The 20,525-nt window shown below is 40.0% G+C and overlaps 1 protein-coding gene across 2 annotated transcripts in view; it reads right to left on the bottom strand.

Annotated features, from left to right (window-relative positions):
- TEN1 (TEN1 subunit of CST complex) overlaps positions 1 to 20,525 on the bottom strand; it is a 41,980-nt gene that overhangs the window by 20,786 nt on the left and 669 nt on the right. The window contains exons 1-2 of one of the 2 annotated variants that reach the window (XM_004454449.5): positions 2,325 to 2,386; positions 2,048 to 2,145 (exon numbers count right to left, since the gene is read on the bottom strand). In XM_004454449.5, coding sequence (XP_004454506.2) covers positions 2,048 to 2,145; positions 2,325 to 2,369 — 143 coding nt within the window. In that variant the 5' untranslated portion in view covers positions 2,370 to 2,386. Of the gene's footprint in view, positions 1 to 2,047; positions 2,146 to 2,324; positions 2,387 to 20,525 lie in introns of those variants that run through there. The other variant, XM_058284768.2, reaches the window with a different exon arrangement.

The raw sequence follows: 20,525 nt of genomic DNA, 5'->3' as shown, positions 1-20,525 counted from the left end.
CAAGGAGTGGTGCCGCACACACAGAGAGCTGATACAGCAAGACGACTCGATAAAAAAGAGACACAGTTTCCCTGTGCCGCCTGAGAATACAAGCAAACGCAGAACACACAGCAAATGGACAGAGAGCAGACAATGGGGGGGGGCACGCGGGGAAGAGGAGAGAAATAAATAAAAAATAAAAAAATAAATTTTCTTGGTGATAACTTTTGCTGAGCACAGTTTTTAACTATGTTGAAATCCAAAGTTAAATTGTTGACTTTTAATTTATTCACTTTTTTCTTTCACGGTTTTTGCTTTCTTTGTCTCATATAAGAAATCATTGCCTACCTCAAGGTTGTAAAGATTTTCTTTTTACTTCTGGATAGTTTATAGTTTTAGCTGGTATATCTATGATTCCGTTTAAATTATTACTTTTTGTATGATGTGAGGTAGGCATCAAGGAAGTTTATTTTTTCTTTTTCCGTAAGTATATTAAGTAGTTCCAGCACCACCATCTGTTGAAATGACTGTCCTTCCCTTGCTGAATTATACCGATGCCTTTGTCAAAAATCACTAAAGGAGTGGTTAAATAAAGTATAGCGTAGCTACACAATGAAACAAAATACACCCGTTAAAATTGACGATGTAGATCTACATATTTAGCATGTACCTAGGCCTACCATAGGCAAATAAGTAAAAACTAACGGAAGTCATAAATTTTACAAAAGAGGTTAAAATCTTTCCCATGGATGCATGTGGCTCACAAGGATTCTCACCTCCCAGCATTCAAAAGCTTGTGCGAATATCACAAAACCTGCACCAACCTGCCAAGCATGTGAGTGAGCCACCCTGGAAGCCAATCCCCCAGCCCCATTCGAGCCTTCAGATGTGGCAGCCCCAGGAAACACGCTGACTGCGATCTCACGGGGACACCTGAGCCAGAACCACCCAGCTAAGCCACTCAAATTCCTGACCCCCAGGAACTATGAGATGATAACATGTGTTGTCATTTTATGCCACTAAATTTTGGGGTAGTTTTTATGCCATGAAATTTTGGGGTAGTATGTTACACAGCAACAGATGGCTAGCATGTGATCTATATGAATACACACACAAAGGTATATATGGACATATCGACATGAAAATGTCTGTAAAGATATTCAGCAAAAGGTTAGCAGTGGTTGTCTGGGTAGTGGGATTCCAGACGATTTTCGCTTCCCTTCTTTACACCTTTATGGACTATCTGCACTTTTTTTAAGGAGGTACTGGGGATTGAACCTAGGACTTCGTACATGGGAAGGAGGTGCTCAACCACAGTTACATCTGCTCCTAATGAGAGTTGGTTTTTTCATTTGTTTATTCTTCAGGAGGTATCGGGGATCAATCTGGGACCTCGTACATGGGAAGTAGGTGCTCAACCACTTGAGTTACATCCATTCTCTGTATTTTTTATAATAAATATAACTTTTTAGCATTTTAAAAATAATTAGGGGTACACGGATGTGGCTTAATCATTTGGGCTCCCATCTACCATAAAGGAGATCCAGGGTTCGATACCCAGGGCCTCCTGGTAAGGACAAGCTGGCCCACACAATGATTACAATGATCTGGCCCATGCTGGAATGCTGCCCCGCACAGGAGTGACCCCTGGGTGGGAATGCCACCCAGTGTGGGAAAGCCGCCCCACACAGGAGTGCCGTCTGATGTGGAGAGCTGGCGCAGCAAGATGACACAACAAGGGACATGGAGGAGAGAAAATAAGAAGACGGAGCAGAACAGGGACTTGAGGTGGCACAAGAGAGTAATTGCCTCTTTCCCACTCTGGAAGGTCCCAGGATCGGTTCCTGGAGCTGCCTAATGAGAATCCAAGCAGACACAGAAGAACACACAGTGAATGGACACAGAGAGCAGACATCAGGGCGAATGGTATGTGTGTGTGTGGGGGCAGAATAAATAAAATAAATCTTAAAAAAAAAATTAGGCAGAATTACAACCAAACAATTTTAAATGTTTTTGGAAGGGAAAGCCATTTAAACATCCCCCCATGTGCAAAAACAACCATTCTCACCTGCCAAACGTTCTCAGGGTGCCCCCATCAGGAACGTGGCCAGCACTGACTTCCCAGGGGAAGTAATAGATTCCAGGTTTGGGCAGCATCAATAGTTCCTGTAACCAAAGAGTTGAGATGGAATTTTGAAGACTCCTGACAATCTGACCAGACCACAGAATGAGCTTAGCAAATGCCTGAGACCAGCAACATCTGAAAAGCTACTTCCGGTGCATGGTTTTTTTAAATTAAAAAAAAAAAAAGAAAAAGTTTTTTGATAGGTTATGTCTTCACATACTTTAAATAACAAAACAAGATCTATGTGGAAAAGTCTTGCTTCCATTCAGTCCCCATGGAACCCATTCCTTCTACAACCCCTTAAAGCAGGGGTCTATAAAGGAGAGAAGAGTAAACCTTTGAGCTTTGCGGGACATGTCGTCTCTGTCGCAAAGACTCCACTCTGCCAATAAAGTGTGAGAGCAGCCCTAGAGAACACAGAAACAAATGATCATGACTGTGCTCCAATCAAACGTTATGAGCCTGATGTGCAGAAGCTTGTCAGACCTGCCCTGAGGAAGCCATATGTATTAATTTCTTATGCATCTGTGCAGTGTTTCTTTAAGCAAATACAAACAAATATGAGTAAATATTTATTTTCCTTCTCCCTTAAGGAGAGCATATTAAACCTACTGTTCAGCATCTTGCTTTTTTCACTTCATATATATGTATATTTTATTTTTATTCTTTTCACTTCATATATTTTGACACCTTTCATGGTTGTATCTAAGAAGATTCTCCATTCTTTTTTCTTTTTTTAAAAAAAAAAGGTATTTTTTTAAATTTCTCCCCCCTTCCCTGCCCCCTCCCCATTGTCTGCTCTCTGTGTCCATTCGCTGTGTGTTCTTCTGTGTCCGCTTGTATTCTTGTCAGCAGCACCAGGAATCTGTGTCTTTTTTTGTTGCATCATCCTACTGTGTCAGCTCTCCATGTGTTATGTGTTCGGTGCCACTTCTGGACAGGTTGCACTTTTTTCGTGCTGGGCAGCTCTCCTTACGGGGCGCACTCCTTGCACGTGGGCCTCCCCGATGTGGGGGACACCCTGTATGGCACGGCACTCCTTGCACACATCAGCACTGTGCGTGGGCCAGCTCATCATACGGGTCAGGAGGCCCTGGGTTTGAACCCTGGACCTCCTGTGTGGTAGGCGGATGCTCTATCTGTTGAGTCAAATCCACTTCCCCATTCTTTTCTTAATAAACTCTCTATTTTAGAGTAGTTTTAGATTTATAAAAAAAGGTGTCAAGACAGTACAGAGTTCCCATATACCCCACATCCAGTTTCCTCTATCATTAACATCTTATGTATTAGTGAACTAGTAATATCACAATTAATGAACCAGTATTGATATTTTCCCTGATGTCCTTACTCTGTTCCAGGATCCCACATGACATTTAGTCATCAAGTCTCCTTCAGCTCCTCTGAGCTGAGAATTTCTCAGACTTCCTCTTTTTTTAATGACTTTGACTGTTTTGAGGAATACTGATCGGGCATTTTGTAAAAGGACCCTCAATTTGGGTTTGTCTGATGTTTTTCTCATAGTTAGCCTGAAGTTAAGAGTTTTTGCCAACAATGAAGAGTGAGAGAAAAGACTGGTTAAAAGAGAAAAAGAAAGAAGGAAATGCAGTGGTTCCTGTACTTGAAAACAGAGCACAGCATGGGAGACTAATCCATCCTGTCTAGCAAAACCTGAAACTTTAGTATCTTTTCAGTGAGTTTGAAAAAAAAAAAAAAATGAAGCAGGTGTAGCCGGCGGCTGAGTGCCTGCTTTGCATATAAGAGGTCCTGGGTTCAATCCCCAGTAACTCCTAAAAAAGAAAATTATTATTTTGCTATTCTTAAGTACCATATATGTTATAGCCTAGGCTATAAGTAACATGCTCATTAATTTTATTTTTATTTCCTAAACTATCATACTGTAGAATGGACTCTGAGGGGACATAAGCTTCTTTGAATTTTATCTTTATTAACTTTTTAAAGTTACAATCATTGTTAGCCTATATTTCACAATGAATCTTCAATATTAAAACAAGTCATACTATCTGTTTTGAACTATGGCCCCAGATCTATCACATGTAGATGATCACAAATTTTAAATGTCACCCCAAATAAATGAATTTTGCAGTAACTAAATAGAAGGATTATTTTCCTGTGTGTTTAAAAATTTTGCAAACACCGGAGTATAAAAGGATTCAAGGGAGGATGGTTAATGGATGGTAAAGTATTGGGTAACAATTTGATGAAGAACAGCATATTTACATAGTCTCAAGATAGCTCTCCACAGATTACTTATTAATTACAAAGGGAAAAATGGAGAAACCTAGCAAATGCAATCTTCATATCCTTCCTGAGAGGAAGGACACTTCACTTCTGTGATATTCCTGTCAAAAATGCATCATTTTAGTCTAATCATGAATACCAGACAAACCCAAACTGAAGAACATTCTGCAAAACAATTGGTTAGACACTTTAAATGTGCCAGAGTCATGGAAGATGAAGACAAATTACTCCAGTTAAAAGAGACAAAAGAAGTGTCATAAGACAACAAAGTGTAATTCAAAGCTCCTGGATTGGATCTTGGATTGGGAGAAAACAGTGACAAAGTAACTTATTGGAAAACTGTGAAAAGATCCGTAGATTAGATAATAATATTGTACAACATTAAACTTCCTTAATTTGTTAACTGTACTGTATATAAGAGAATGTCCTTATTTTTAGAAAACACGTGCTGAAATATTTACGGGTGAAGGAGCAAGACTTCTGCCATGTAGACTCAAATGGTTCATAAAAAAGAGATAAGTACAAATGCAAGAGAGTCTTTCTATGAGCCAGAGCAGATGTATGTCACTACTGCAGGGTGATGGGAATATGGAGAAGCATGGGAAAACTCTAATTGGTATGACCTATAGACCGTGGTTAACAGCAATACTGTAATATTCTTGCATCAATGCCAAAGCTGTACTGTGTTGATAATGGAGGTGTAGAGAAAAAGTGTGCCAAATGTATGCTAAAGTTCATGGTTGGTGGTAATGGTCTGATGATGTTGTCTCAATCTATAACAAATGTTCCACCATGGTGTGGTATGTCAGTGAAATGATGTTGTACGGGAAATCTACACATCTGTATGATCGTTTTGCAAGTTTACAACCTCTGGAACAAAAATATATTTAAAAAAAAATAATGTGGGTTGGGGAAAAATACACCAAATGTAAGATATGGACTACAATTGGTAGTAATATTCTGATGATACTCTTGCATAGTTTGTAACAAATGTTTTACAACAATGCAAAGTGTGAGGGGTGAAGTATGAGACCCCTGTATGATATTATGTATGTTTATTTTGTAAGTTCACAATTTTTACTATATATTTATTGTTTATGCATGTTCATGTTTGAATGATATACTTCAATAAAAATATATTTTAAAAAAAGTACGAGTAAATGTGAACAAAAGTTCACACTTGATGCATCTCGATGAAGGGTATACTAATTGTTTTGTTCTTACAATTCTGTGTAAATTTGAAATTATTCTGAAATAAAAAGATAAAAAACTCACTAAATCTAGCTCTTCAACCAAACCTAGTCCATTTAATTAGATTAAGAGCAACTGATTTTCTAGAATAGTAGGCCTGGAAGAGTCTTTTGCCAGTTAGCCATCTGTTCACTCAGCAAAGATGGGTGGAGCAACTGTTGTGGGGCAGACACTGAGCCAGGCATGGAGAACAAACAAGACCCCAACCCTGTACTTGCGGGTCCCTGATCCACACCTAATGACTGATGAGGACCTTCGAGCCAAGTTGTCACAGCTACAGGCAGAGCCAAGACTAGAACCAAATACTGAAATGTATGTCAGAGCTCACATGCCACTTACCTGTTGGAATTTGTTACTCTCTTTCACCTGATAAAAATCTTCATTTGATCTATCAATGGTGGAGGGACAGAGTGCATTGGAAAGTCAGAAACTTCCCCAGAGTGACCCCAGGAGCACCTGGCACCCCCTCAAAATGCTACTGTTGGAATTCTGGAGATAGTATTATTGCCAGATGGCTCTGGGTTCTGAGCTTCTAGGTTCTTGGTTTATGTCGTATAAAAGAATTTAAGGACACACCATAGCATAGGCAAGAGTTTATTAAGAAACAAGAAAACAAGAAAAGTACACAGCCCAAAGTATAGATGGCAGGAGTACTGTAGGGTAAGTTGCCCGCATGGGGCTCCAGGTCAGGGCTTTTACAGTCTTTCCTTCTCCTCCTTCCTAATGTTGGGACAGGACCCCAGCTGTTTGCTGTTCTGATTGGTTGCCCCATCTGTCATTTTTCAGGGGGCCAATGAGAGTATCCAGGGCTTTCCCTTGACTCCGACCGGGATTCTCATTCCAAATGAGATCCTCGTCGCCGGGATCTCGCAGGGTCGTTCCAGGAGCCTTCTCCTCAGAAGGTTCCTGGGTGGGGTCTCATGGCCACGCAGTCTGCCAGCCATGTTGTCTGCCCGTCCAGCTGCCTTCCATCTCTCACTATGCCAGCCTGCCTCGGTATTGATGTGGGCTATGGGTGGTAGGCTCTTTGTCTCTTCAGAGATAACCTAAACTATCTGTGACTTGTGGGTGTGGGATGATAAAAGGCTGCAGTCCTGCCCTTGGTGACCAGGAAACAGTTTAACAATGCAAGGTCTATAAACTTTAAGTATTCAGGGGAAATGCAAACCAAATATGCTTAAAAGCTTATAGAATGCCTGAGGTCCATGCTAAAAGCTTACCTAAGATGTGGAAATACATGCTAATTCAAGCCTATTGAGAACTGAAACAAAAGGACCATTTGGCCTTTCCTCTCTGTATAAAAGGGACTCAAAAATCTTGTTCAGGGCTCAGGATTGAAACAGAAAAGTCCCGAGTCCGGCCAGGCGTCAATAAACCATTTTTCCTTCTCAAAATCATTCCTGAGTCCTGGCCTCTCTATACGCAAATAATTGAACCTCTCTCAAATTCTACAACAGTATCACTTTTCGATTAGTCTTAATGCCAATGTACTAAAACAATACTGACACGAAGAAAATATTTACTGCAAAGAGAAATCACCTTTCTTTTTTTTTTTTTTAAGCAGAAGGAGAATTTACACTACCCACATCCTTCCAATGACCTTGTCAACTTTTAAAGAAATGACTTTATTAAAGGCAGGGCAAACTGGGAGTATAAAACTTCTCTAGGACTCAGGTTCTTCTTTAACAAAATGAATGCTTCCAGGTTCCAGGACAAGACAAAGAATAGAACAGGTACTTGTCTTTGCTCTCTCCCAAGAACCCATCAAGAGTAATAACAGTAATAACTATAACAGCCCAGAGAAAGGGAAGGGGCAGCAGTGGGTGAGAGATTACAAAAATGAATGGGTTGAACCCTAAGGTAAACCATGGACTATTACGGTTAATGGTATTATGAAAATAATATTGCTTCATCAGTTGGAACAAAGGAACCACACTAGTGCAAAGGATTAATAATAGGGAAAACTGAGTGTGTGTGGGGGGGTGATGTGGGCTATGGGTGACAAGCTCTTTGTCTCTTCAGAGATAATCTAAACTATCTGTGACTTGTGGGTGTGGGATGATGAAAGGCTGCAGTCCTGCCCTTGGGGAGCAGGAAACAGTTTAACAATGCAAGGTCTATAAACTTTAAGTATTCAGGGCAAATGCAAACCAAATATGCTAAAGGCTTATCTAGAATGTCTGGAGTCCATGCTAAAAGCTTACCTAAGATGTGGAAGATATATATGCTAATTGAAGCCTATTGAGAACTGAAACAAAGCGACCATTTGGCCTTTCCTTGCGGTATAAAAGACATTTGAAAATCTTGTTCAGGGCTCGGGATTCAAACAGAAAGCTCCCGAGTCCGGCTGGCCGTCAATAAACCATTTTTCCTTCTCAAAATCATTCCTGAGTCCTGGCCTCTCTATACTCAAATAATTGAACTTCTCTCAAATTCTACAACATTTTTGGCGACTCCGCCGGGACAACAAATGAAGGCCAGAGACGGTAGCATTTTGCTGCCCCTTCCAAATCCCCGAGGAAGCCAGGAGGACTCAGGTGAACCCCAAATCTGGGCGCCCCTGGATTAAATTTAATCCAGAAAAGATGTGGGCTCCACCAGAATCTTCCCGACAAAAATCGAGGGCAATGGAAGGTCTGAAGAGAAAGATTCTGGGAACGAAAAAGAACTCAGAACATGGAAGAAGGTAAGACTCCCCAGGTGAGCACAGTCTGGAAGGCCCTAGCTTTAATTGCTAGGAAGGGGAGGCTGATCACCTCCGAAGAGAACCCTAGTAGCCCCAGAAGGTTGGGGGGAAGCCGTTCTCTCTAGGCTTGGGAAAAGGAGAAAAACCCTGGTGTTTTGGGTTTGTCTAACTGCATGTTAGAATCTGGTACTGGTCTTATATCCACTAAAGGAGTGGAGTCACGATTTTAATAGGAAGGGCTATTTATAGGTTCAAGTCCTAATGTCCTGGAAATTGGTCTAGATTAAGGAAAACAAAACTTGGTTACAGGAAAATGGATCGGCTTTTCTGGTGGAGCTTGGTCTGGGTGTAAAGTTTAAACAGTGGAAAAAGTCTAGCTGAAATCTTTTGTTATGGTGCTAATTTGTGAATGAATTTGCTTTATACCAAATGTTAAGTGTTCTGAAGTTTGTGATGGCTGTGGGGGCAGCCATGGTGAAAATAAATATATAAACTTGTGGGTCAGATTAGTGACCTTTGTGCTTCTGTCTGTGTTAGCTCAATGCTAGTGTTGGAGTTGTGTCCTTATGTAAAGTAGAATTACAGCTGAGCTGGAGCCCTCCCTTGCCATTGGCAAGGGGGTGAAATGATTCTGGGGCAAAAGCTGAGGAGTCTGGATGTTTGCGGAGTCTAGATGTTTGTGCATGCTCTGCTGTCTTGTCTCTGGTCTGGCCCTTTGCCGGGGCTTGGAGGCCATCTGTGTCCGCGCCACGCACCCAACTTTGTTGGGGATGTCCCAGTCAGGGTGGCTGGGTCCCCGGGAGAGTTGCCAAATTTGAGTAGGTTTTGTCTGCCCATTTTGGCTGAAAGCTGGAAAGGGGGGAGCGGCTTGCCCCTTTCCAGGGAGTCCACCCTTCTATTCATAAGCCGCATTCCTGTTTGTTGTGCACCCGACTGCCTGGAAGGGGGGGAAGTGAAGGGGGTGAAAAGCAGAATCAGAATAAATGCAGTAAATTTCCCTCCTTAGGGTGTCAAAGCCAAAATACCTTTGCATTCTGCCCAGGTTCTTAGAAGGTATTGTAGTAACTTAAAGTAAGAGAATGTGTTCTGTGAAGGTAAAATTTGTCTTAAGGGTATAAATAATTATAAAAGTTTTACAAAGCATTGTTTAAATTAAGGTATTTAAATGGCTAATTGCAGAAGGTCATTATTTAACAAAAACTGAATTGATAATAATAATAATAAAAGGCAATTTTATAACAAACTTATTCGGCAGCCAGTCTCCCCTGCCAACTTGCTTCCAAAAAAACTGTTTCTGGTATTACATGCTACTAAGTATTTAAAGTGAAGAAAAGTTCATTATTTTAACAAACTTGTTTAGTATTAATGGCAATTATATGTTGTAAGAAGTTTGCCTGGTAACTTAGTATGTGGGATATATGGAGTGTGTTTTTTTTTTTTTTAAAGATTTATTTTTATTTATTTAATTCCCCTCCCCTCCCCGGTTGTCTGTTTTCTGTGTCTTTTTGCTGCGTCTTGTTTCTTTGTCCGCTTCTGTTATCGTCAGCGGCACGGGAAGTGTGGGCGGCGCCATTCCTCGGCAGGCTGCACTTTCTTTCGCACTGGGCGGCTCTCCTTACAGGTGCACTCCTTGCGCGTGGGGCTCCCCTACGCGGGGGACACCCCTGCGTGGCAGGGCACTCCTTGCGCGCATCAGCACTGCGCATGGGCCAGCTCCACACGGGTCAAGGAGGCCTGGGGTTTGAACTGCGGACCTCCCATGTGGTAGACGGACGCCCTAACCACTGGGCCAAGTCCGTTTCCCTGGAGTGTGTTTTATTGTTAAGGAAACAGAAGATGATTTTGTCCTAAGATAAAATGATTGATTATTGGGAAGAGTAGAGTGTGGGACAGAACCTGAATGAATACTGAAAGTGTAGAAGGTTTGTGGAAGGAAAATTTTTATGATTAAAATTGAGTAAGATCAATATACAAAGAAAATCTTTACAAAATAGCTTCTTGTGCTTTAACCTCATCATTTCGTCAGTGTTTGAAGAAGAGTCTTACCTCTTTTAAAAGAACATTTATGTTCTAGAAATCAAATCCTGAAAAATAGCTTTTTATTTCAAACTAACTGCAAGAGATTTATTCTCTTACTTTAAAGGAAAAATTAAAGTAATGGTTAAGTTCATTTAATATGTTATAAGTCGAATGAAAGGTATTTAAAGGTATTATAAAATTAATAGGTTTTTAAAAAAATTAATAAAAACTGTAACTAAGAGTTAAAATCATTTATAAATGCATTTATGTTATAAAACAGTGGAAAGGTAATAACTGAAATTATGGCTGGGTGAATTTAGCTTGAAATTATTAAGTGTAAACTCTAAACTTTACCTTTCCTTAGTTTATGGTTACTTCAAGTCTAACCTCACCCCTTGCCTTTGCCTATGGTTATTTCATAATAGCTTCTGCCCCTATAGGCCAGAGAAGAGCTGGGACATCACTGTCTCCTCTCCTGGTATTAGTAACCCTTTCTCTCATGAATTCAAGTGTAAACTAAATAAATTGCTGCCTGATAGAATAAGGTTAAATGACCACTGGAGTTTTATTATCTCCAAAATCAAAAAGGGGGGTGGAGGGGGAGAAGTCTCCTGCCTTGATGGTCAGTGTTCCTAAGAGTGGTAATTCATGAGAGAAAGCAGTCTGTCTCCCTGAGGCTTCAAATAGCCTCAGTAAATATATATAAAATTAATCTTGTTGCTTATCCAAAATTCTGCTAAATTCAAAGTAAAATATAAAGTTCTGAAACAAAAAAAGTGCTAAAGCATTGAGAACATTTTGGTTACAATCCATTAAGAAAGAAAATTCTTGTGTAAAACTGCATAGTCATAGTATAAAACTGCACAGTCATAGTGCAAATTAAGAGTTTCAAGAGTCTTTGAAATGTTTTGCAGTCACACTTGTTTTGTAAGAATTAGAAGTTTAAAGTAACTAAAGTTATGTTGTTGTGTCAAACTATTCATGTCTGCCTATTTGCTCAAATTGTTGAGGTTAAATATGCAGTTATAAGTAATATATATTTCGGGACCCCAAATTAAGCTAAACAGTATATAAAATAATGCAAATTATAAATAATATCAATGAGTTTTGTTTCTGTGTCTAACTCTTTGTGTCTGCCCATTTGCTCAGTGTATGTCTTCATACATCAGGATAATAATATCAAATTAACAAATGAAAATTCTTAAAAGAGCTCTATTCAAATTGTTAATTAAATATGCAGTTATATATGTAAATAAATATTCTTAAAGCCCAAATTAAACTAAGCAGGATGAAAAAGTCATAGAAATCTGATTATAGAAACAATTGGGAAAGGGCCTCCTCTTTGCAAGAGCTTTAAAGGCAAGACTGGGTGTAGCAGATTAAACCTATACTAGGCTAGGGAATTAAGAATCAGTTTGCCTGGTAATTTCCCAGTTTAAACCTTTTGTCAGCCATAAAATGCAAAAAAAACAAAGATTAGGTTAATTTTCACATAAGAAAAATGTTGATGTAACCTGGCGGCCTGCTGCCTCAGTCTCCCACTCCTGGGTTGGACAGCAGTGGAGGAGACCAGTTTAGGCCAGTCCTATGGGCAGTGGAAGGATGCCCAAGAAGGAGCTAAGTCGGTGCCATTTCAGCACTAAATTCTATTCCTTATTTGACAAAGGGGGGAGCAGGTAAAAACTAAAATGGTTGGAATGTGATAGAGGAAGCAGTTAAATAAAACTTTTGCGTGGGAAAGTTAAATCTCAGATAAGCTGTAACTTCTGAAGTATCCAATCTATGGAAAAACAGGAAGAGCTTGCATGCTAGGCTTAGGGGTATAAATTGTGTCATTTTTCTTTGTTCGGGGCACCAGCCATATCTGGCTCTGTGCCCCTTCTTGCAAGATTGAGAATAAATTATTTTCTTCTCCACAATCTGGTGAGCCTTATTTTCTTCCAGAAGATTTCTTTCCAACAAAATAAAGGTAATTAGTGGCTCTATTAACAAATTTCAGTAAGTAAAGTCCATAAAAACTATAGAGAGATCTTTTCTGGGTTATGATTTTAAAAAAAATAAGTAATTGTGTAATGTGTTTTAAAACCTGGTAGTCAGTATGCATGTGTTTTAAAACCTGGTAGTCAGTATGCATGTGTTTGAAAACCTGGTAGTCAGTATGCTTTTAAATTATTAATTTTCATAACTTAAACAAAGAAAAGAAGTTTTTAGCTTCCTGTAAGGGAAAAAGAACATTCCTTGCATAAACTATTATGGTTTCAATTTTATTTAACTTGAGTGTAATCTCCCATAGTTAATTTTTTTTTTTTAAAGATTTATTTTTATTTATTTAATTCCCCTCCCCTCCCCCGGTTGTCTGTTTTCTGTGTCTTTTTTGCTGCGTCTTGTTTCTTTGTCCGCTTCTGTTGTCGTCAGGGGCACGGGAAGTGTGGGCGGCGCCATTCCTCAGCAGGCGGCTCCCTCCTTCTCGCTGGGCGGCTCTCCTTACGGGTGCACTCCTTGCGCGTGGGGCTCCCCTACGCGGGGGACACCCCTGTGTGGCAGGGCACTCCTTGCGCGCATCAGCACTGCGCATGGGCCAGCTCCACACGGGTCAAGGAGGCCTGGGGCTTGAACCGCAGACCTCCCATGTGGTAGACAGATGCTCTAACCACTGGTCCAAAGTCCGTTTCCCCCCATAGTTAATTTATAAACTAAATTAACATTGTATGTACAAAATCTTTACAGTAATGAAAATTGTAAGTTCACATTGGTGAAATTAGGCTAAAGGAAAAAGATTGTAGATATGCTCTCTTAAATAAAGAGTAAATTTCTTTCATTGGTAATTGTAATTTATTGTAAGTTTATTTAAACATGAAGTGGCTAGTCAATGTGGTTATAGTCAATTATAAAGAGTTTGTAAAACATCTTCCAAACTGAAAATGTTTAAATAGTTCTAGTTGTAGAAGTCATTGTTAACTAAAAAAACTTAGATTGGTATTGGTAGCAGAAATAACTTCATGATAATAAACCTGTCTGAAGGCCACTGCAACGTACACATTTAAGTAAATCGTAATAAAAAGTTGTCTTGATTCTATTGGAAATATTCTGTTTTCATTCTAACAATGAAAAATAATATTTTTCCTCTATTACTAAAGTACCTATTGTTATCTTCATAGTAAAATTGTGTACGTAAACAGTCATTTGATATATGTATTGCGTTAAGTTGTTTAAAATATATATAAAAACAAGGAATAAACTTTAACATTGTCAAACTCTTGTGCATTCAAACCAGGCCTTGAATACATTACAGGTGGCCTCTCCATGTGAGTTATTGGCTAGGCTGGTCACTGACCCCTCAATTAAAATATGTGCTATATCAGTCTCTGGTTCTGCTCCTGAAGTCGATGGAAACTATATTGCAGTTTCAAGCTCCTGCAGCAGCCAATAATGACTCGGTACAGCCAAGTGTACAATGGATATCGCCTCCAGACTGGCACTGTTCCATAGTGCCAGAGAGCACTATGCACCAGGCTAGTAGGATACTGGAAAATCTCTCTAAGATGAAGGATGCTGCAACTTGCTCACTGCGTTGAAGAACATGCTAAGTGGAGCCATGATACCAGGATACTGTAAGTGAAACTTAAACACAATTGGCATTATGGCCTGCTCTCATGGAGAGATAACATGTAAGGTATTACAAACCTGAAACTCAAAACTAATAATGGCAACTCTGAATCCTTATGCATTAAGTAATACATTAGTTAATATTAAGTGCTGTACTTTTATCCTGTACTAAATATATGCCTAATAATTGTAATGTTATCTTTTCTATTTTGGATCAAGTGCAGAAGTATATTAGACATGTTAAATTCCTGGTAAAATCATTTTCTAAACAGTTAATAACATGTCTATAGAATAAGGTGGCAGTCTCAGCCAGTCTCAGTCAACTTCTATATTCTGCTGTACTCTGCTGTGTAGCAAAAGTGAGGCTTGCTTGCTGATGGGGGAGTCACCTATTGAACAAGTCAAAATTGCTAGAAATTGTACAATGAAAACCAAGGTGTAAAAATCTTTATTCTGTAGTTCTGATCACTCCCACAGGTGAAAACTAAGAGTATTTCCAAATTAGTGTTCTAATCCTGAGTGAAGCCAGTTGCCCAAGGAGTGCCAGTTCACCAGGAGCATCTGACAGAGCGAATGAGTGTCAATCATTGAACAGCTTGGAATGTGTCTTCAGACAAAGCTAAGTGTCTGTTGCAATTTCTCTCTAAAGATGGATAACTTAAAAAAGAATATATATGCTGTTCCCACCAGCTTTTAAGGAGTGCCATCTTTATAGGCACCTAACCTTGTCTACCTCTGAAATCCAATGTGTCCTCTTTTAAAAACGGGTATTCCAAATTTTTAATTAAGTTTGTTTCTTTCAGAGTGAACATCTTATTAACCATATGAAAACTTCATCCAACTTTGTACAGAATGCCAGAACCATCTTCCTCCAGTTAGAATAAATTAAGAGTTTTACACCTTATTAGGCAATGACTACAGCCCATGGCCAGCAGGAAGCAGTTACAGAAAAGAGATCCATCTCCCTTCAGCACCCCTTTTAAATTAAAGGTGTAAACTCTTCAAGGGTAAAATAAAATTAATAGATGGATCTGGAACCTGAGTGGAAATCCATGTGAGCGCCGGTGGCCGCAGGATGACTGCAGGAGGCTCCCGCCCCAGGATTCTGCTGTCCAGAATGAAATCTTCTAAACTCTTAAAAACAGTCCTGGATGCTACACTAAAGATTGATAAATAATCAATCAAAACAACAAACAGCCATCCACCTCATAGCTCCAACAATAATAATGCCAAAGCTTAGCAAGTTAAACTTTGGCAAAGGGGGGAAATGATGTGGCCTATGGGTGGCAGGCTCTTTGTCTCTTCAGAGAAAATCTAAACTATCTGTGACTTGTGGGTGTGGGATGATGAAAGGCTGCAGTCCTGCCCTTGGGGAGCAGGAAACAGTTTAACAATGCAAGGTCTATAAACTTTAAGTATTCAGGGCAAATGCAAACCAAATATGCTAAAGGCTTATCTAGAATGTCTGGAGTCCATGCTAAAAGCTTACCTAAGATGTGGAAGATATATATGCTAATTGAAGCCTATTGAGAACTGAAACAAAGCGACCATTTGGCCTTTCCTTGCGGTATAAAAGACATTTGAAAATCTTGTTCAGGGCTCGGGATTCAAACAGAAAGCTCCCGAGTCCGGCCGGCCGTCAATAAACCATTTTTCCTTCTCAAAATCATTCCTGAGTCCTGGCCTCTCTATACTCAAATAATTGAACTTCTCTCAAATTCTACAACAGGGGGAGGGCATATTGCAACTCTGTTTTCTGCATGCTCTTTCTGTACACCTACAACTTCTCTAATTAAAAAAAAAAGAATGGATAGAAAGTGTGGCAAAACCTTGGAGAAGCTCAGACATGATATGATCGAGGGCAAAGAGCAATGCAAAGGGGGGATGAAATAACACACGATTCAGCTGGCCCTTCCCACGCTGCTCCACCACCCCTACACGCAGACTGTCAGGTAGCTACTGGTCAAAATGATGACGCTTCTCTAAGGACATCGAAGAAGTAAGAAAACTGCTGTGGATGGTGGCGTCACCCCATATAAAACCCTTTCATCCAGATACTCGGAAACCCACGCACCTCCAAATGCAATCTCTCAACCTACAGGGCCTTGGCACTGACTCATTTTTCAATATGAAGAATTGATCAAGGTTTAGCAGATATTTGGGGAAAATTGCAATGGGAAAGAAACTGCCATATGATCCAGCAATCCTATTACTAGGTTTAACTCAGAAAAATTGAAAGCAAGGACATAAACAGATACATGCACACCTATGTTTATAGAAACATTATTAACTATTGCTAAAAGTTGGAAGCAACCCATGTGTCCATCAACTGATAAATGTATAAGCAAAATGTGGTATATACATACAATGGAATATTACTCAGCTGTAAAAAGGAATGAAGTACTGACACATATGACAACATAAATGAATCTTGGAGACCTTGAGTGAAGTAAGCCAGTCGCTAAAAGACAAATATCACATGGCCTCACTGATAGAACCTAAGCTTATCAAGCAGAACAGAGATAGTCTGGAACACAGGTTACCAGGAGACAAAAAGGTAATAGAGCGTGGTGCGCTGATACTCAATCTGGGCAGAACTTATGAGAAGGTGGAAGGCAGTGTTTTGGCATTGGATGGGGGTGAGAGTGGTGCAGGGATATGAGGGGGCGGTCAATGGCGCTGGAAAGTGAGGGTGAGCAGGGCTAGGGGGGTGGGCTATCCATGGAACTATGGGAGGGCTGGAAAAAGGAACAGGTGAACCCTGGGGAGGTGGAGGTCTGTGGCTGAAAATACAATTGTGGGAACATTCTTTTGGCAAATACAGCAGAGGAGGATCACAGGTGCAGGATGTCAGTGGTGGGGGGATGTGTGGGAAAGGGTGCACCTGGGGCATGCTTCTGTGGAATATGAACATGTTCATCTTGCCATAGGGTGTTACCTCAGTGGGTGGAGAACCCACACAGTAAACACTAAAATATTAAACTGTCATCCTGGGGAGTCCTGCTATGTTCTCAAATAGAGGGACAAGAATCTCTTGAGTACATAGGCAGCACATAATGAAAGAAAACGGACCAAAACATCAAGCCCTCAAAATTAATGCATTGAACCATGAACTTTATTCCTGTAAAATTGAAACTTAGTCTAATAGTAACTATTGCCTAAGAGTTACCTCCTGAAAATCTTGCTACCCAAATGTGGCCGCTCTCTAAGCCAAACTCAGCAAATAAAATGTGCTACCTTCCTCCCTGGGGTGGGACATGACTCCCAGAGATAAGCCTCCCTGGCACCAAGGGATTAAATACCAAGCACCAACCAGCATTTGGAAAAAGACCTGACCAAAAGGGGGAAACATGAAATACAAAGAGTTTTTACAGCTAAGAGATTTCAAAATGAGTCAGAAGGTCATTCCAGAAGTTACACTTATACATGTCTCAGGCAGATCTCACTAACTGCCGCTGTGAATGAAACCTTAAATAGGGGTGCTCCTGAGTGCTCTAGAGCCATCTAGACACTATAGGCAAGGCACACAATCCCTTGGAATCAGTACCCTGTCAGTGGGCCTTACCTTAAAATATGACAACCTATTTTCCCAATGTAACAGAGTTAGACTCATTTATAATTTCCCTAAACATGATTCTTCTACCCCTTTTATTTGAGTCTATATTTAGTCCTATACCTGTTAAATATATGTCTCAGAGACTTATATAAATCTTCTATCTGTTTACATGCTGGATGAGCCCTGAATCTTAGAAGAGTTGTAGCCAACATCTACTCTCCAGATTGTTGGACTCACTCAGGACAACTAACAAAACAATGATGATTGAGAACCCCCATCCCAAAAAACTGAGAGTATCTACTACCACAAGCAAAACAGTTTCTTCCATCTGCCCCATAAGATCTAAGTCCCCTCCAATCTGAAGCAGAGCCGGCATCACCACCCCAAAATCCTCAAGGTTGAGGAATGAACAAACATAAAGGAAGAATACAATCATGGACAAAGTAAATTTATTAATATTGTGATAATGGAGAAATATGTAACATTGTTATAAAGATAATGGTTACCAGAGGTTCTGAGGGAAGGGGGAGGGAATAAAAGGTGGAACATAGGGCATTTTTAGGGCGTTGGAATTAAGTGCAAACCATAATGTAAACTATAGACCTTGATTCATAGCAATGCTTCAATATTTATACAACAATTGTAACAAATATATCACACAATTGTAAGATGTTATTAATTGGGGAAGATGTGGGAGGGGGACAGGTAGGGTGTATGGGAATCCCTTATTTTTTTTTTTTAGGAGGCACTGGGAACTGAACCCGGGACCTCCCATATGGAAGTTATGCACCCAGTGGCTTAAGCCACCTCCGCTCTTGCTTGTTGAGTCTCTCATTGTTTCCTTGCTGTATCATCCCATTGTATCAGCTTGCTGTCTTGCTCATCTTCTTTAGGAGGCACTGAGAACCTAACTCGGGACCTCCCATGTGGTAGGCAGGCACCCAGCAACTTAAGGCATATCTGCTTCCCTCCCTTATCATTTTTTTTTTTTTAAGATTTTATTTATTTCCCCCATCCCCTTGTTGTTTGCACTTGCTGTGTCTGTTCATCTTCCTTGTTTCTTTTAGGAGGCACTGGGAACCAAACCCAGGCCATCCAATATGGGAAGGAGGCACCTGATTCCTTGAGCCTCCTCTGCTCCCTGCTTTGTTGTATCTTTTTTTGGCAATATTTTTTTATTTTTTATTTTTTTTAAAGATACATAGATCACAAAAAATGTTACATTAAAAAATATAAGAGGGTCCCATATACCCCACCTCCAACCCCCGTTGTATCTCTTATTGGGTCAGCTTGTTGCACCTGCCCATTATGCCAGCTCACTGTTTTCTTTACGAGGCACAGGTAACCGAACTAGGGACCTCCCATGTGGTAGGCAGGAGCTCAACTGCTTGAGCCACATCTGCTTCTTATACTTTCAATGTAAGTTTTCTGTAATCTAAAACTTCTTTAAGGGAAGTGGACTTGGCCCAATGGATAGGGCATCTGCCTACCACATGGGAGGTCCGCAGTTCAAACCCCGGGTCTCCTTGACCTGTGTGGAACTGGCCCATGCACAGTGTTGATGCGCGCTAGGAGTGCTGTGCCATGCAGGGGTATCCCCTGCGTAGGGAAGCCCCACGCGCAAGGAGTGCGCCCCGGAAGGAGAGCCGCCCAGTGCGAAAGAAAGTGCAGCCTGCCCAGGAATGGCACCGCACACACAGAGAGCTGACACAACAAAAAGAAACACAGATTCCCAGTGCCGCTGATAAGGATAGAAGCGGTCAGAGAAGAGCATGCAGAGAATGGACACAGAGCAGACAACTGGGGGGTGGGGGAAGGGGAGAGAAATAAATAAAATTTAAAAAATAATAAATCGTAAAACTTCTTTAAAAATACTTGAACAGGTTATTTGTGCACCGATGTTCATAGTGACATTATGCACGATTGCTAAAAGTTGGAAACAACCCAGGTGTCCATCAACCAATGAAAGGATAAACTGAGGTCTAGTCACAGGATGGAATATTATGCAGCTATAAGAAGAAACTGAAGTTGTAAAGCATATGACAACATGGATGAACCTGGAGGCATTACGTTGAGTGAAGAAAGCCAGACACAAAAGGACAAATACTGTATGAGTGCATTACTATGAATCAAATATATTGTGTAATGATGTGATTCAAAAAAATTTATAGGTATCCAGTACATTTGAGAAAGGTCTTTATTCAACTCTTTTCTTTTTAGTTTTTATTGTTTATATTTCCAATTATTAAATGTACAAAATGAAGTTTTAAAAAATTCTTTAAAAATAAAGTTTATGTTAAAAAAAAAGAGGTTTAAGATTCATCCTGTCAACCAAGAAATAACAAACTGAGTTGCAAGGCAGCAAAGGCTATTAATAAATTAATTTATGTATTTATTATTCTTAGGAAATGCCTGGGATTGAATCTGTGATTTGCACATGGGAGGTAGGTGCTCAACCAGTGAGCTACACTTGCTCCCACATTTATTTATTTTTTTGGGTTCTTGGAAGGGCAATTCGGTGAGCACAGATTCAGGTAGCAAACCATATTGTGTCCCATTTGGCACTTCCAGACAAGTTTTTAAAGACAACGATTACATAAGTTGTTTGTGAGTGGATATTCAGGGTGCTCCAGTTGTCTTTCAGCTTAGGTAGTTTATTGAGTTCTATCTTTATGAAACATTTTGGTATTTTGTTCTTTGTGGATTTTTATGCATAAATTTTGATTTTTAAAATGTTGCATCAAGATATTTACCCTTTTTTTGGCGCTACTTTAAATTTCTTGTCTAGCGCTGAGTGTTAATAATAACAAATAGAGGATTAAGCACATAGTTTTTTTGGTTGTTTAAACGTAAGTATATTGTTCAAAGTTAGAGAAGCAACTTGGGGTAAAGAAGGTCTGCGTAGTGTGAAATAAAAAGATTTGGCAAGGAGTCGAATATAACTAAAACAAGAAATTGCACATAACTATTATTTACCAACTTTTTAGGAACCAGAACTAAAGACACAACTGTTTAAAAGTGGCTGCCTCTGAGGATGGGGCACT

The sequence above is a fragment of the Dasypus novemcinctus genome, chromosome 21 (genome assembly GCF_030445035.2).
Source record: "Dasypus novemcinctus isolate mDasNov1 chromosome 21, mDasNov1.1.hap2, whole genome shotgun sequence".
Classification (NCBI taxonomy): Eukaryota; Metazoa; Chordata; class Mammalia; order Cingulata; family Dasypodidae; genus Dasypus; species Dasypus novemcinctus.
The sequence above is the reverse complement of the archived record's forward strand: the minus strand, read 5'-3'. Positions and strand labels throughout refer to the sequence as shown.